Raw genomic sequence first — 18,098 nt, 5'->3', positions numbered from 1 at the left:
TGTGGATGTCATCTTGTTCATCCATCTTCTCAAACTTTGACTCCACCAAGTCCTCTTCTTCATCCACATCTTCCACAATCCCCTCAGTAGGATTGACAGTAGCATTGAAGGCATTTAGGATTCTGTCATCCTCATTTTCGGAATCATTTTCAGGTTTGGTGTCGCTCAAAGTAGCAGCAAGTGCCTTGCTTTTCTTAATGGACTTGAGATAAGTAGGGCACTCTTGTTTCATGTGACCAAAGTCTTGACATCCGAAACACTCGGGTCCAGAGGGACCAGTGTACTAACCGCCATCCCCAGCATCCTTCTTCCCTTTGTCTTGGCTCTTAGACTGAGAAGAACTAGATTGCCTACAGTCCTTGTCGAAGCCCTTCACATTGGCATTCTTCATGAACTTCTTGAATTGCCTCGTGATGTAGGACTTCATTTTAGAATCTTCGTCATTTGAAGACTCATCTGTGTCACTATTCTTAGCCTTCAGTGCCATGCTCTTCCCCTTACTTGATTTCCCAATCTTTGTCAAACCCAACTCATAGGTTTGCAGATTGCCAACCAGCTCTGTCAAAGGAATTTTTTCAATGTCCTTTGACTCCTTAATAGCGGTGATCTTGGCATGAAATCTCTCGGGTATAAATCTGAGCACCTTTCTCACAATCTTGGGTTCGGGAATAGTTTCCCCAAGATTAAAAGTTGAGTTCACTATGTCCTTGAGTTTGGCATAAAACTCATCAAATGACTCATCCTCCTTCATCTTGATCTCCTCGAAGCTAGTAGTGAACCTCTGAAGGTTCGAGTCCTTCACAGTCTTTGTTCCCTCATAGGTTGTCTAAAGAATGGTCTATCCTTCCTTTGTAGTTTCAGTGGAGGATATCTTCTTGAATTCCTCATTTGTGACCGCACTGAATAAGGCATTCAATGCCCTGTTGTTGAACTTTGCCACCTTGATCTTAGCATCATCCCAATCGGCCAGCGCTTCCTTTGGCTTGGTCCAGCCTATCTCCACAGCTTGCCACACTTTCTCATCTAAAGACTGCATGAAATCTCTCATGCGTACTTTCTAGTATGCATAGTTAGTACCATCAAATAGAGGATGTATAATAAGTGACTGTCCTCAATCCATGACAAACAGGGGTCAATGGATCACACAGCAAAGATTAAAATCTAATCAAAGTGTACTTGCTCTGATACCACTTGATAGGCTAAAAATGTATTGACCACTTGTGATAAATTAATTGATTAATTTGCCAAGTTTATTAATTAATCAAATTAACATGCAATATACGTGATAGCACAAACAAATCACCAACTAAATAAAATACAGTGGAAAATAAAGTTGAAAATGTGATTTGTTTTCGAATAGGGAAAACCTCCAAGGCAAAAACCCCACTAGGCGATTTTAAGGTCACCACTTTTGAAAATTCACTATTATCACAACAAACGGTTACAAGTAAAGGAATATCAGTACCTTATACCAACCTACAGTTGAACCATAACCCCAATACCCAATTAGACTTGTTCTGTAGTGACAAACTCTCCTTTTAATACACGGCTCCCAATATGTGACTAACCAATAGATGCGCAAATCCCAATACGCGACTTGATCACCAACTTGAGAAGGATATTAGCTACAAAATTCTTTAGTTCATCACACGATGAAGATCACGAAATTACTTGGTCACAAAACCCAACAGCGTACAAACACAGCAGCTTCTTCAAGAAGAACTAGGACAAACTAGGTTTCCGGTCACAATTCGCATGAACAACACTTTGCTTCACACTTGTGCAACTGTGCTCACTGTGACAGCCCTTAAAATAATCCTTATATATGTTTAGGATTGTGAGAAAAGAAAGCCCAAACACATACTCACGGATTTGAATGAAATTAGAACTGAAAAATTGATTTCCATAATTCTCGATAGATACCCTGTCTGTCGAGCAGCTGTCGAGCATCGAGCTAGAACAGCTTTTTAAATCTCGATAGAAACTAACTGTCGAGCTAGCTATTGAGATTTAAAATCCAGCACTTCATCACTTGATTCTTGGACAGACTTGCATGGGTTTAACACTTGAACTTGAAATCTTGTTTGTCGAAACATTAAACACATCCTAGATCTACCCAATTACAAGTAAATGCGTTTTGTCAAAGGAATAGCCAATACATGACAACATATGTTCCTAACATAAATCACATCTGTCCTAACATCCTCCATAGTTGGTTAATATAAAAATGGGCCCATTATAACAAGTACACAAAAGGAAAAATAGTCCATCGGTGAATGTGACAGACCTCCAACGATGAATGTGATAGACCTCCAGCAGTAGACATCTGACAGGTTAATAAGTGTGTTTACATGGTAAAAATCATATATTTTCCTTATTATTATTAAGTCAACATAAGAGAAAACTTCCATAGTATCCAAAACATTATGGCTTTCATCATAATAACAATAAACAAGGTTTAGGCTTCATAATTACAAATAAAAAAGGAAAAATATGATGAAATGAAGGGAGAGAGAGATTCCAGCTCAGTGCAGCATATATTGAACTAAGATTTTTGGGGAATATATGCATGTGTGGCATTGATGGGGTAGTATATGCTATTTTGAGTGAGTAGGTATGTAAGCTTGTGATGGTATGATAGAGTTAATGTTGAAACTAAGTCTTTAATGGGTAAAGGGTTGTTTATGACTAATTAGGAAGCATTTATGGGCTTTGAATATGCAGAAAAAGGAAGAGAATGTCTAAGGCTAAGTGAGTGTGGGCTAAGGGGAATGATTTATGAGCTTGGGGAGAGTTGAACCACAAGCAAAGTGACAAGAAAAATTAGAAATTTCAGAGGGGGTTGGTTGGCGTTTTGTGGGTTGGTGTGCTTGTCCTTTTATAGTGGAGTTTAGGGAGATATTAATTAACAAAAGTCCAAAAACGTAGGACTAATCAAGAGGGCAGAGTATCAAACTTAATTATCCTAGGATTTGGCTATAAATGGGAGATTTTCTTTTGGGATTGCTTTGCTTCTTTGGGTAATATGACACATGGTGAGTATTTGGGGTAATATTGCATTAAATGCTAAGAATGTTGAGATTGTATTCAGCCAATGGGATTAAGGCAGGTATTAAGAAGGAATTCTAGTGCTGCAACTGAGATTTGGACCCTAGGAAGTAGGAGTCAACACCCCAAGCCAGGTGTCAAAGTTTAAGTTCACTTCAGAGGGTTCCGCGGGAGATCCCTTTATGCCCTCCAAACCACATGTTCCCAAATTTCCCCTTTAGGATTCATAGGCTTGGTTCATAAACCAATTACATACATTTTTAGTAATAAAATAAACTATTTGGTTGAGGATTTCATGAGCTTGGAGGTCTTGATTATGGCTTCCTTGAGTTATGGCTTCCTTGAGTTATGGCCAAAACTTGGGGAAGAAGGGTATTTATTGCCCATTAGCCTTTAGGTGTCAGCATTTGGTACTGTTCACGTCAGAGCTGACAATGGGAGAGGTGGCCAGCTTCTAATTTGGTTTAGGAGTTTGGTTGCTTCTTGAGGTGACCTCCAACGGAAGGCAGAACTGAATGAAGTTCTCTAGCGGGGTCAGTTTGCACACATGGGCTGTTTTGGCTGAGATTTCATGTTGGGCTTGGCCATGAGGGTTGAGTATTTTGTTGGACCTCTGACTTGGTGGTTCTCTCCACTTGGGCCTATCCTTTTGCTCTCTCATTAGGAGCCCTACAAAATGCATAAAGCTACCATATATTGCCATGGATTTTTATTCCACATGAGCTTTAGTTGTTAGTAGAAATAAAATGAATCCATGAGCTTTAATAAATATTTATGATAGGTTTTGGGTATTAATTTCCATGGGCTTTAAATAACAGCTTGTATAGTTTCTCATAATTTTTGCTATGGATTATTTTTGTAAATGATAATTTCTTTAGGGCTTTTAGATAATGACCTTCAATATTTCTTGAAAATAATATTTACCATGGATTTTAAATAGAGGCAATATCCATGGGTTTCAAATAAAATATGGTAACAACCACTATAGTGGAATAATGTGATATTCTCATGGTTTTTTATCATAATATGCTTGTAAGGTGAATGAGTTTTGGAAATAGATATTAAGAATGTATAAGATAAATAGTGACCATGGGTTCTTATATAAATTCCATGGGTTTATAATATGGTTGAAATAAATAAACGTCATAGGTCTAAAATAAATAGTCATAACTTTCCATGGGTTTTTATATTAGTAACACAAATTCATAATTCTCCATGGGCTTGATATATGTTTGCCATGGGTTTTGGAAAAATGAATAGTGTTACGTAACATAAATAGTTACCATGGGTTTATAATATGATATGAAATAAATAAATATTGTGGGTTTAAAATAAATCATAACTTTCCATAGGTTTTTATATTAGTAACACAAATTCATAATTCTCCATGGGCTTGATGTATGTTTGCCATGGGTTTTGGAAAAAATGAATAGTGTCACGTAACATAAATGGTTACCATGGGTTTTGTAAGATAGATTTCATAGGCTTGTAATATTGTAGTAATAGGTTTAAGAACTTAAAACATTGTTAATCATTGGACTTTAAGTGAAATACTTATGAGATAGTATTTTGCCAAGTATTGATAACTTTGAGCTTTTCACAACATAGTGCCGAGTAGCTAGCTTGGGCTTTTAATATTGCCAATGAGAATTAGGCTTAGTTAAATAATGATAATAAAATTGGATAAGATTTAAGTTTTTTTGGCTTTTTGTGATAGTTTATATCATAACCCAATTTAGATAATGAGATATGAAATATTTGTGGTTAGCATAACAATAGGACAAAAAATATTTGGGAAAACTCAATAACTTATTAGTGGTATTTGAAAATAAATAGGTAGTATTTAAAAAAAAATTAGGTGTCAAAAAAAAATGTACCCTAACAAGGATCAACTCTAGGTAAAGATAACTAAAAACAAGAGCTAACCCGCTCTGATACCAATTGAGAGTTCATTTAAACTCCTTAAACCAGATTGTTTAACCTAATATATTAACCAAGTGATTACTTAAAATAATTTTTAGACCTAAGTTAAACACAAATAATCATATCATGCAAAGTTACGGAAAAGAAATAACACCACGATATGATTACCTGTGAAAACCAATGAAACTAACCCATTTCAAGGTAAAAACCTGGGGAGGATTTAACCTACCTATCTTCAAGGTAAACCAAATCTACTATAAGAGAATTGAAGTTTTTACAAAAGATTTACCCTAAATCTAATGCTACCTCATGTAGTAACTTACTGACACGACCACGTGCAAGCTCCAAATCCACGGACTCCTTCTCTTCTTGGATTAACAACAACACAAGCACACCCTTACTTGTGACTTTGAGATTCCACTCAAAGGTTTCAGATCACCTTCACTTGTTGATCTTGTAGTAGCAACTAGTTCTGCCAATTCTTGATTGTAGTTTAAGCTCCGGTAGAATCTTGTGTAGTTAAAAGGTACAAAACCTCTCAAATCTCACAAAGAGTAACACACAAGTCTTCTAAAAGTCTTCAAAACATATCCAGAGTTTTCTTTTTATATGTGGAGAATTTTAAGTGAAACCCTAAACGTTTTTATAGTGATTGGACTAAAATAACCTTCTGCAGAAAACCATATCTGCGATTTTCGATCGATCGGGTCTATTTCTCGATTAGTTGAGAAAGGAAAAACTTGACTTCTATTTTCCGCAATCAGCTGGACTTGAAATCTTGAAACACACTTATTTAAGCACACTTTAAACGCTTAGACTAGACATGTTGCTCTCGGATTGCCAACACAATACAACCATGATTCTAAACATTTAATCTAAATCTTTAGAACCTAGTATTTTTTATCCATTGAAATTTATTATACACTTTTTGATGCGAACCTCAATCGACACGCTTTGAGACCCAACAAATAATATTGGAATATTTGCCCAAGAAAGCTAAAATTTAGATTTGATAGAAACCCCAACCCAATATTTATAATTGAAACGCAAACCAGAGGTATAAGTAATAGACTTCGACCCAATGATTATAATTAAATTACGAACGCCACAAGAAAGAATCCTTGATAAATTCATAATTCTTGAAGAACCAAAAGAAGAAGCAAAAACCTCACGTTTTTCTGATTTTTATTCAATAATTTATGAAAACCATTTACAGACTTAGGGGCCTATTTAAGGGCTCCATAAAACTTTACAGGCAAGAAAAATATTCTAAAATAACTCCTAATTAATACCTAACCATATCAGGAATCAAATTTGACCTATAAAGCATTAAATGCACCTAAAAACAAGGAAATAAATCATATAAACCTAAAATAACGTGTTTACATAAAAATACCAAAAATAATAAATTACAGTAATTATATAGTAAATTGTGTCCTACATCAAACTCCTCCCCTTGAAACAAACTCGTCATCGAGTTCATCTTTGAAATCTGAAATCTTCCGCTCCAAATAAACAAATACTTCGAATGCTTTAATAACTTGATCCGATTCTAAAACTTGAATCCTTCATAAAGTGTAGCATAAAATTTCTTCTCCTCTACTTTCAATTTATTTGCAACATCAATTAACAAATAGCTGATAATAAAATTTAAATTTTCTACTCTAAGAAAATCAACATATTGTATAGTCATCTTCAACAATCAACTGAGACTTGAGGATTGTGAGTTGTGGACTCATCCTCATATTTGACCTCAATTGAATCTTCCACGATGTTCTCAATAATTACCGTCTCTTTTTTTTCACTTTTTTTTTTTTTTTGGAGCTTGGTACACAATTTTAACCTAGTGCATGCCAGAAAATAAGAACAAGGAATAAAGAACAAAAAAGGAACAAGATAGGATGATAACAAGAAACAAAAGATAAAGGGATAGTAAAACTGATTTTAGAACTTGTACTCTGATACCAAATGATGTGAACCTCAATCGACACGCTTTGAGAGCCAACAAATAATATTGGAATATTTGAACAAGGAATAAAGAACAAAAAAGGAACAAGATAGGATGATAACAGGAAACAAAAGATAAAGGGATAGTAAAACTGATTTTAGAACTTGTACTCTGATACCAAATGATGCGAACCTCAATCGACACGCTTTGAGAGCCAACAAATAATATTGGAATATTTGCCCAAGAAAGCTAAAATTCATATTTTGATAGAAACTCCAACCCAACGTTTATAATTGAAATGCAAACCAGAGGTATAAGTAACAAACCTCGACCCAATGATTATAATTGAATCACGAACCGAAGGTATAAAGTTTGAACGCCACAAGGAAGAATTCTTATAAGTTCACAGTTCTTGAAGAACCAAAAGAAGAAACAAGAACCTCACGTTTTTCTAATTTTTAAATTTTTTACAAACTTAAGGGCCTATTTAAGGGCTCTATAAAACTTGACAGACAAGAAAATATATTCTAAAATAATTACTAATTGATACCTAACCATATCTGGAATCAAATTTGACCTATAAAGCATTAAATGCACCTAATAATAATGAAATAAATCACCTAAACCTAACGTTTTTTTACATAAAAATACCAAAAATAATAAATTATAATAATTAAATAGTAAATTGTGTCGTACATCACTTTTATCCTTTGAAATTTATTATACACAAAAATTGCCCAGGGAGTGATGCATTGGTAGGAGTCTCAGACTGGATCACATGTATGAGGTCTAGGAATCACCTAGTTTGAGTCGTGTGCTTTACAAAAATGCTGTGTCATGACATGGATAGCCCTAACACACTCAAGGGTGCCCTACGCCATGAGTTTTGCAAGTTCAAACAAGCCAAGTCAATAATCACACGCTTGAGAATCTTTTTTGTTCACAAAAAAAGAATTATACACGAGAATTAGAGAGCCAACACTGCGACACGTAATTCATGGAGTAGTTGACGGTTCAAACCAGCCGCAAAGATTTCCTTCACCAATTTTTTGAGCGTTTATCAGAGGTTTTGAAGGAGTCAAATCTCTTTATGTTGTGGGTCAATGGGGAAGATGAGTAGGAAACTCCCCAGTAGGCACAGACCGTGCTTCGCATGGCTACCCCACCTTGCTCTAAATTCAGTCTAGTTTTTCACAAGTCTTCCGTATTCAACTTCCAAGTCAACTGGCGTGTTAATCAGAGAAACTACATGTTATATATCGAAGAAACGAGAAAATAAGTCATACAATTACGCTGTTTTAGTTTTAGAATAATAGATTCTTGTTTTTTTTTTTTTTTTCCTTTGAATCGATAATTTTGGAATGGCTTCTGTCTCTCTGTTTGTTTTTTTTGTTCTCTCACACCTCGTGCTGCTTCACACAGCTGGAGAAGGAGAGCGAGAACACCCATCTTGTGTGCCCTTTCAATGTGGAAAATTCGGTAACATTCGCTTCCCATTCACCGAAAACCTACCCCCACCGGGCCCACCCCCATTTTGCGGTTTAATGCTCGAAAAGTGTGACGAAACATCTCCGATGATCCACTTGCCACTGGACCTCCCGTGGGCGTGGAGTGTGAGAAAATATGAAGTTTTAGACATCTCTTACACTGACACCACACCACACATCCGTGTCAAGGACCCTTCTTTGGAAGACTTGAAATCCAATAAATGCAATTACATAAACAATTTTGTTTTACCCAACTCTTTATCGATCTCTTTTAAACTCACCACATCCAATCGGACCCTATTCAAATGCAATCGCGATCCTCATATTCCTCCCCCAAGAAATTTTAAAAATATGATCTTGATCTGCGAAGACTATATCTACTATAGTCCTTCAAACGAGGCTTCTTGGAGCTTTCTTCCTGGATGTACAACTATTCAGCTGCCAGTAAACGAGACTTCACATGAAGATGAACTGAATTTAATTGCTGAGTTCGACCTTGAATTGCATGTATCTGATGATTGTAGCCGTTGTCATGGTAAAGAAGGTATAGACATTAGAATAACAAAAAAATGTTTTGATGCACACACACATGTACATTCATGAATATGGATATAAACTCCTTTATTTTTTTTTATGCTGAAGTTGATCCTAATAAATACCTGTGTTGCTACTATTTCTGTTCCATGCCATAATCATCCACTCTGCTGCAATAGCTTTAGTTAGCTGATTTGGAGTAGTTTCAAATTTAGGTTATGATAGAGATAGAAATAATTAACTTAGTTTCAGTGAAACCTATGATTGGGTTATGTCTGAGCTGGTTTTGAAAGTGCTTTGCATAACACTGTTAAGATCTCAAAGGATGCCAATTTAATTAGCTGTCACTTTTTTCTTCATTGTTGAAACTAACAACATTTTTGTATTTATCTGCTGTTGCAGAGAATAAAAACAACAACAAAGTGGTGATACCATTAGGTAAGATGCATCTTCAATCATATTTCTTGTTGAAATTGATATAGACACGTGCCTGCATGGACAGCTTACCAGGATCAAATTATTTCATCTTTAAGTGATATGTTATGTTTTTTGACACATCTTTAAGTGATATGTTATGTTTTTTGACACATCTAAGAACAACCATATCAGTTCATGGATAATCTTGCAAAATACAAAAAGTAGCTCTTTTTACACATTTTGACAAAAAAACACTCATATCAGTGGGTGTAAAATTGTGCATAAATTTACAAGAACTACAGAGCATCCACATCAGTATGTGCAAAAAATTTTCCATTTTGCACATCTAAAACTTACTTTTTCTATTTTACACATCCATTTTCACAAAAAACTCACATCAATTTGTCTATTATACATATTTATTCAAATAAAATATTCATTTTTTTAACACTGTGAACAGTAACCATGAGAGTGAGGTGAGAAAGGAAATAAGAAAAAGAGAGTGAGGAGAGAGAAAAAAAAATTTATTTACACGGCGAACAGTAACTGTGTATATATGCACGGTTATTGTTCATTTACAGGACTATTGTGTATATTTAGACAATTTTACAAAGACTGATGTGGGGGTTTTGGGGTTAAAATGTGCAAAATTGAGTACTTTTTGTATTTTAGAAGACTATCCACGAGCTGGTGTGGCTGCTCTTTAGAGCAACCACATCAGTTCCTCTATTTTACACATCTATTTTTACACTAAAAACCTACTTTTTATATTTTACATGTCCACTTTTACAAAACACCTACATCAGTTCATCTATTCTATCACCTCTTTTAATTAAATAATCAATTTCCTCACATTTTTTATTATTTCTCTCAACTACCCGAGATATATACGTGCGATTTCTCTCTCTACCCATTTCTGATTTGTTTCTCTATTGCTCTCTCTCTCTCTCTCTCTCTCTCTCTCTCTCTCTACCCATTTCAAATCAACTCTCCATCTCGATCAACTCTCCCTAGCTCTGATCCACTTCGATCCACGAGCTCAAAGCTCCAATCCATGATCCACAAGCCACGAGCTCCGATCCACGATCCCCAAGCCACGAGCTCCAATCCAAGCTCCAATCCACGAGTTCCAAGCTCCGATCCACGATCCACGATTCACAAGCTCCGATCCAGTCAAGCATCGATCGTTCCGATCAAGCACCGATTTGTGTTTGTGTATCTCTGTTTTTTTTTTGAGCAAGTGTATCTCTGTGTTGATTTTTCTGTGTGGATGTATTTGTGTGTGGGTGTGTTTGTGTTTGTGTGCATCTGAGGAAAAAGAAGAACACAAACGGGGAAGAAAGAGAAAAAAAGGAGCAAACGGAAATTAATAAAATAATGGATAAACGAGTTACAGTAACCATGTAAATATACATGATTACTGTAGCTCGTGGATGGATTTGCACAATTTTGCACATTTTTACACTCATTGATATGGGTTTTTTTTGCTCAAAATGTGAAAATTTGTAGTTTTTTCTATTTTAAAAGATTTTAGAGGGACTGATGTAGTTGCTCTAACCCTGCATATATACACGGTTACTGTAGATCTTCTATATATTATTTTAATACTATTTCTCTCTTCCCCTGACTCTCTCTCTCTCTCTCTTCAACTCAATCACCACAACTCAGCACCAGCGCCAGCCACACAGCGCCAACCACACAGACCCACCACCCACGTCACCAAAACTCAACATTGCCAAACACCACCACCGCAACCCAGCACCGACAACCATAATCAACCCAAACCTAAAGAAAAACTCATCCCAAACCTAAACCAAAATCAATTAAAACTAAATTCAACCCAACAAAAAACCCATATGAAAAATCCAACAGAAACCCACATGAAAAACCCACCAGAAAACCCGTTGGATCTGTCCCAATCTGCCACTGGTCTGCCGCCAATCTGCTAAATCTGCCCCTCCAGGTTGCTAAATCTGCAACCGTCAAGTTGCTGACGTTCTACTACCATGAGGTTGCTGCCAACTGCTGCTGATCTAGGTTTGAGATTTGAGTGAGGAAGAGAGTTTAGGGAGAACTAGAGAAGTAGAGCCAGAGGACAATTGGGGGAGAGAGCCACGGTTGGGACTTGTGGGGTGGAAAAAAAATATTAATGAAGAGATATTTATTAATAAAAAATATTATTTAAATAAGATAAAAGTGTATACTAGATATTCTGATGTGGGTATTTTGTAAAAGTAGTCTTGTAAAATAGAAAAAGTAGGTTGTTAGTGTAAAATAGACGGAAAAATTTGGTCAAACTGATGTAGTTGCTCCAAGTTGCCAATTGCACTTTCTCAACAAAAAAAAAAAAAAGTTGCCAGTTGCAAGTCTATTCTTTTTCCCTCACTTGGCATGGAAAATTATCAAAGCTTTAAAGCTCTAATTGTATCATTTCATGCAAAAACAATTTCTCCTATTAGTGCTATAAGTTTTGTACTATATTACTCTATAGCATGGAATAGAAACAGAAAGAAGTTTAGAGTACTATACACTCTTGTCTGTGAATTGTGATATTTGTTTTTTTGCTAGTGAATCTGGAATTTTGGGATGGCTTCTGTCTCTCTGTTTGTTTTCTTTCTTCTCTCACACCTCTTACTGCTTCACTCATCTGAATAAGAAGAGAGTGCATACCCTAATTATTGTTCTCTCTTTCGGTGTGGAAAATCCGGTCCCATCAGCTTTCCATTCACCAATAACTCACCGCCATTGTGAGGTTTACTGCCAGTAAATTGTGATGGAACATCTCCGTAGATCCTACTGCCAGTGGGGCAGGGGAGTGAAATACCATATAAAGTTACATACATCTATTACGATTACACCACAACAAACACACTTATCAGGGACCCTTAGCTTTGGGATTACTTGAATACCGGTAATTGAAAATACTTTCTCAATTCTGCTCTTCCCAATTCTCCATTAATCTCTTTTAACCTCATCATACCCAATCTGACCCTATTTCAATGTAATCGCAATCTTGATAGTGGCGTCCTAATTTTTAGAAAAAACTGCGGAGACTATAATATCTACTACAGTCATATAAATGAGACTTATGAGAGTATTCCTTCTGAATGTTCAACTATTCAGCTCCCATTACAAGGGCTGAATATAACTGCTGAGTTCGACCTTGAACTCCATGTATCTGATGTTTGTAGCAGTTGTTATAGTAGAGGAGGTCTATGTGAGCTTGACAACAAGGGAAAATTTCATTGTACCATTACAGAGAAAGGTATAGATATAGGAATAACACAAAAAAATTTGGTCCTACACACATTGAAAATGCTTATAGATTTCTTTGCATATAAGTTTCTTTACATTCTTATGTTATAGTAAATCCTATTACAAGTGCAGCTATTTCTATTCCATGCTATGATCCACTCCTCTACAGCAATAGTTTTAGCCAATTCATATTTGTTTCAGAATTAGTTTATGAGAAATACAAATAACTTTGTTACTGGTAGGCTTCCTATTCTGAAAGCTCACACCCAGAAAGTAGTTTGTGCATCTTGCATAGTTATAAAAAGAGAACTTTTAAAATACCTCCAAAGATCCAACTACAGAGCAATGGAAGACAGTACAATTTTGAAATCATCTCTCACCTTGATATCATGTTACCATGAAGCAATAAACCAGAGAGTTTTATACTGAAGTTTGTTAGGTTCTAAGTACTTAGGAACTAATGTATTAGAACTCTAATATGTATTATTGGCAAACCATGATCAAAACAGGTGTTTAGTCTTGTTTTAGACTTGCTCAAAGTATGTCATTCATGTAAAGTTGGAATCGAGTTAACTGCAGAAGTTACTGTGTAAATCTGCCTAGCTCAATCAATTGAGAATTAGACTCGACCAATCGAAAGTCATGCTGATTGTTTTTTCTGCAGAATTTCCAACTCAGCCCTAAGTCCATATGACGTGCAGGGTTTTATGTTTTGCCCTAGGTATAAAAGGTAAACCTTAGCCACGTTTTTTAAGTTACTCATATTGCTGTTTGTGTGAATCTCTTGTGAGATCTAAGAGGTGCTTACCTTCACACAAGCTTAGGATTATCAAAAATGAGATTTATTGAAGAGCTTGATGATTATTCAGTTGCTGCCATAAGAGCTTAAAGATACACAAGCGGAAGTGCTTGTACTTGCTGGAGAATCCAAGAAAGAAAGAGTTCGTAGTCTCGGAGCTTGCATATGGTCATGTCAATAAGTTTTCTACTGGTGGGTAGCAATAGGATGTTAGTGGTCTAAGTCGCTATTGTACAAACTTCAATTCTTTCATAGTGGATTCAGTTTTACCTTGAGGATAGTTAGGTTAAATCCTCCCCAGGTTTTTTACCGGTTTGGTTTTCCTGAATCATCATATCATTGTTTTCTTTATATTTCCGCTGCTTTGCATGATATGATTATATGATTGTGTTAACCTAGATCTGGAATTTAAACTAAGTAATAACTTGGCTGATTAACTAGGTTAATCCATTTGTGCTTTTAAGGGGTCTAAAAAACTTTACAAAGTTTATGTGATTGATGAATGTTCCAATTGCTATAGTAGGAAATTTTTCATTGTGCCAATTTGGAACGAGGTATTAACATGGGAATTTTCAAATTAGCAAAAATTCTTATAAATTTCGTTTGTTTCTATGTATTAGTTATTCTTAATATATGTATATGGCTTGCTGCTATTCTATTCTATGCCATAATCCACATACCACTCTTCTGCAGCACTAGATTTAGTAGATTCAGATTTGCCCCTTCTTTTAGGAAAATAGAAATAGATTGAACTTTCTTGTTATAAAATCTGTATCAGATAAATGTACACCAAAGTTCATTGCTCTTTGTTAAATACTGTTGATATTTCAAAGATTACCAATTTTGCTCTGTCAAATATGTTGCATTAATTATTATTATTTTAACCCCTTCTCACGGTGTGTCTAATTATCAAATCTTTTAGAGTATTATTCATGCAATGATATAAGGTTTTGTTGTCAGTTTTGGTAATGGCTCCATTTTCCCCATTTTTTATAATTCAATACCATGTACTTTTGAGTATGAATTCCATCGGTACAATAGCTAATTTTTCATAGTTCATGATTTTCCTCCAAGGCTCCCTATCTCCCGTCCATCAAAACATATATCCTTTAATCTGCTTATAGTACTGGATGCCAAGTCATCCTTAGCATGTCCTTCATTGTTATTCTTGCGTCACCACAAGAAAATGCAATTGAGCTTCAAGACATTATCGACATGTAGTTTGAGTTATTGTCGTGTCACCATATTACTTCATAACCTCTATTCTTTTATTACAGCCACTTCTTTCGCTGGAACTGGAGTTTTGATGGTTATAATCTACTGCTCCTGGAGAAAGCTCTCATCAATTAAAAGTATTAACTTTTGGAAGAAGGAAAATGTAACTCATGAGAGAGTCAAGGCATTTCTAAGGAATCATGGACCTCTTGCTATTAGAAGATACAATTATTCAGATATAAAGACAATGACCAAGTCCTTTAATGATAAATTAGGCCAAGGGGGCTATGGTAGTGTTTATAAGGGGAAGTTACAAGACGGGGGTTTTGTGGCTGTGAAGGTTTTGAATAATTCGAAAGGTAATGGAGAGGAATTCATTAACGAGGTTGCAAGCATTAGTAGGACCTTCCATGTTAACATTTTCACTCTCAAGGGCTTTTGCTTTGAGGGATCTAAAAGAGCTCTTATCTATGAGCTTATGCCTAATGGATCTCTTGAGAAGTTCATATATAAAGGAAATCCTTCAAGTTCTAATCATCAATTGGGGTGGGAAACATTATACAAGATTGCTATTGGCATTGCACGAGGCTTAGAGTACTTGCATAGAGGTTGCAACACACGAATTTTTCATTTTGACATAAAGCCTCACAACATTCTTTTGGATGAGGACTTTTGCCCAAAAATTTCTGATTTTGGCCTTGCAAAGATATGCCCTAGAGAAAATAGTATTATATCAATGGTTGGTACAAGAGGGACTACTGGATATATTGCTCCTGAAGTATTTTGTAGAAATTTTAAAAGGATCTCTCACAAGTCAGATGTCTATAGTTATGGAATGATGGTTTTAAAAATGGTAGGAGGCCGAAATAATATTGATGCTAGTGTTGATTTTACTAGTGAGATATATTTTCCACATTGGATTTACAAGCATCTTGAACTAAATGAAGAATTAGGCCTACTAGGCCTTTTAAATGAAGGAGATGAAGACAATGCAAGGAAGATGATAATAGTGAGTTTGTGGTGCATACAAATTGATCCCTCAAACCGACCATCAATGAGTAGAGTGGTGGAAATGTTGGAAGGGAGTCTCAACTCCTTACAAATCCCCCCCAAACCTTTCTTGTTTTCTCCACCAAGATCACCGACGAGTCTTCAACTATAATGGTGTCAATACAATAGGACTCTTTGTCCTAGATAGAATACATCTCTTCTTTAAGGGAAACATTCAATCTAGGAGGTATTGAACTTTGTGAAGTGTATTTAGTTTTAGCTTGTCAATGAACATCTTTTCATTATTGTCTAAAATATTTGATGAAACCTTTATGGTATTCGCAATGAAATCAATAATGTTGACAGTCCAGTACTAATTGAGAACTACGGTATACTTTTTTTTTTTTTTTTTTTTTTTTTTTTTTGAGAAAGAACTACGGTATACTTGACAATACAATGAACGCAAATAGTATCTTAGGCAAACTATTAAGTTTTAGATTGGAGGATACATTTTATATCTTTTTTTTCCCTTTTCATCGTGGAAAGTTGTGGACCTTATTTCTCTTGGGCGTTAGCTATTTCAAATTTTTATTCCTCAAACTGCATAAAATGTGGACAATTGTGGACCTTATCATAAAATATTTTATCAAGAATGTACATAGTTTAAATTCCTCAATAGAATTCTGTCAAAAAAAATCCTCAATAGAATGCATCAGGTATATCATTAAAACTAAAATTTTTAACAAATATCCAACTTTATTAGTTAGAACGCAAAATTGGTAGTGGATGCAATGTCAACATATATAAAGCTTAGTTGAACATATAAAATAAATTTTTTTTTAAAAGGCAAATTTTGTTTTCAGTTGAGATCTTGTAGTAACAATATTGCTCCATAATGCATGAACCTTTTTTTTTTAGAGATAATTACAACATGCCCCACAGCCCTAATCCTTCCCCCCCCCCCCCCCCCTCTTCCATAGACCTTCAAGCACTTTGTGCAAGAACCTTGATTCACTATAAGAACTTTGCATTTTCTCTATTAGATCATCAAAAGTTATGTCTCTTCTACGGTTACTTCCAAATCTAGACTCGCTTCATTAAATCCGTTCTCAGGATCATGATTGGTGTTAGGTTTCTTTTGTGTTGGCATATTCTATGCCAAAGTTTTCTTTTATTAAACATTTGATTATTTTGTATATTGTGGATCAATTTGTAATTGGGTTGGGATTTCAAAAGCTGAAACTAAAGTTGGACAAAAAGGAATTTCAATCGAGCAAATATAATTTGTTGTTCGGCTAAAAGGCACGTGAGAGAATTTTAAAAGAAATTGAGGTAGTGATCTTGTGGGACACTAGGTCAATCGAAATGGTTAGAACTTGAGAGGTATTTTGTTACAAACTCCTTTGTTGTTCTAACCTTAGATCCCCCATTGATTTAGGAAAAACCAAAACTTTGCCCAACAATATGTATTAAGATGTATGTTTTCCAAAGCTCAACAGAAACTATTCACTAGTAGCGAGGGCAGCTCTTCTAGCAATTAAAGTTGCTCCATGGTTCTAGCTTTGCCATTATTGAAGGTGATTCGGCTATTGTTGTTAAAGTTTTGTGAAGGCCCGAAGGTGTACCATGGTCTCTCTCTAGTATTGTAGTTTGTAGATGATATCAAAACTCCTCTCTAATTTTGTTGCTTGGGACTTTGTCCATGTTGGCAGAGATGTTAATATTTTTGGCCCATAGTGTAGCTTTATTGGGCTATGTCCTATTTACTAATGGGCTAGATGCCTTCTCTTCTTTCCCCTCCTTTGTTTTGGACTTAGCATAGATATATGGGTCTGGTCCTTCTGATTTTTTTTATGAAATAAAAATGATTATTCAGCAAAAACAAACCCTCAAAAACTATTCATGTTCATAGAAAGAAACGGCACCAAGGACGAGTCGAGATTTGAAGTTATGAGGCGGCTTTGCTGTTGGTTGCTGAGCCAACTCACTAGAGAACAAGCAGTTATGAGAAATTTATATGGACCTTGAGGTTTTGAGAGCTAACAGGTCATTTGATTGGGGTGATTTGGGAAGGATGGAAAGAAGCATAGGAAAATAAGGAAGAAAATTGGTTTTTAGCTTTTTTTGAGAAAAGATAAATTGGTTTTTAGCTAGTTGAGATGGGAAAGTGAGAGATTTTGGTAGGGTCTAAGTGTTTTCTCTCTGGACCCACCAAAAATGAATCTCCCAATTTGAGGAGAAATGAGTAGGAGAAGGGTAATTAAAGTCAAATTATTTAACTACTCTTGATTATTTGCCCCTCTTTTTTCTTTGGGCTAATTGTTTTTATTTATTTATTTTTGAAGTAAGCATGATGACTTGCTTTTGTTGATTGTTTGCCTTTTTCTTTACTTTTCTTTCTTTTCTTTTCTTTTTTTTGGCGATTTGCTTTTATTTTTTAAAATTGGCATGAATGGTGATTGCTTTTTTTTTTTTTGGTTGG

General features: G+C 35.4%; 1 protein-coding gene across 1 annotated transcript; it reads left to right on the top strand.

The window, feature by feature from the left end:
* Positions 1 to 8,280: 8,280 nt before the first annotated feature.
* Positions 8,281 to 15,861, top strand: LOC142608441 (LEAF RUST 10 DISEASE-RESISTANCE LOCUS RECEPTOR-LIKE PROTEIN KINASE-like 2.3). The gene is made up of 4 exons (XM_075780221.1): positions 8,281 to 8,760; positions 12,400 to 12,654; positions 13,570 to 13,579; positions 14,689 to 15,861. Exons 1-4 carry the CDS (start codon positions 8,281 to 8,283, stop codon positions 15,786 to 15,788), a joined length of 1,845 nt encoding a protein of 614 aa, XP_075636336.1. The 3' UTR covers positions 15,789 to 15,861.
* The last annotated feature ends 2,237 nt before the right edge of the window (positions 15,862 to 18,098 follow it).

The sequence above is a fragment of the Castanea sativa genome, chromosome 8 (assembly GCF_040712315.1).
Source record: "Castanea sativa cultivar Marrone di Chiusa Pesio chromosome 8, ASM4071231v1".
Taxonomy (NCBI): domain Eukaryota; kingdom Viridiplantae; phylum Streptophyta; class Magnoliopsida; order Fagales; family Fagaceae; genus Castanea; species Castanea sativa.
This window is presented reverse-complemented; position numbering and strand designations above follow the sequence as displayed.

Excerpts from the sequence above, each read along its gene's own strand:
- LOC142608441 (XM_075780221.1), top strand. The coding sequence starts at position 8,281 with ATGGCTTCTGTCTCTCTGTTTGTTTTTTTTGTTCTCTCACACCTCGTG. Across the intron at positions 8,761-12,399 it reads CAAGAAATTTTAAAAATATG|AACTGCGGAGACTATAATAT; the intron begins ATCTTGATCTGC and ends ATTTTTAGAAAA.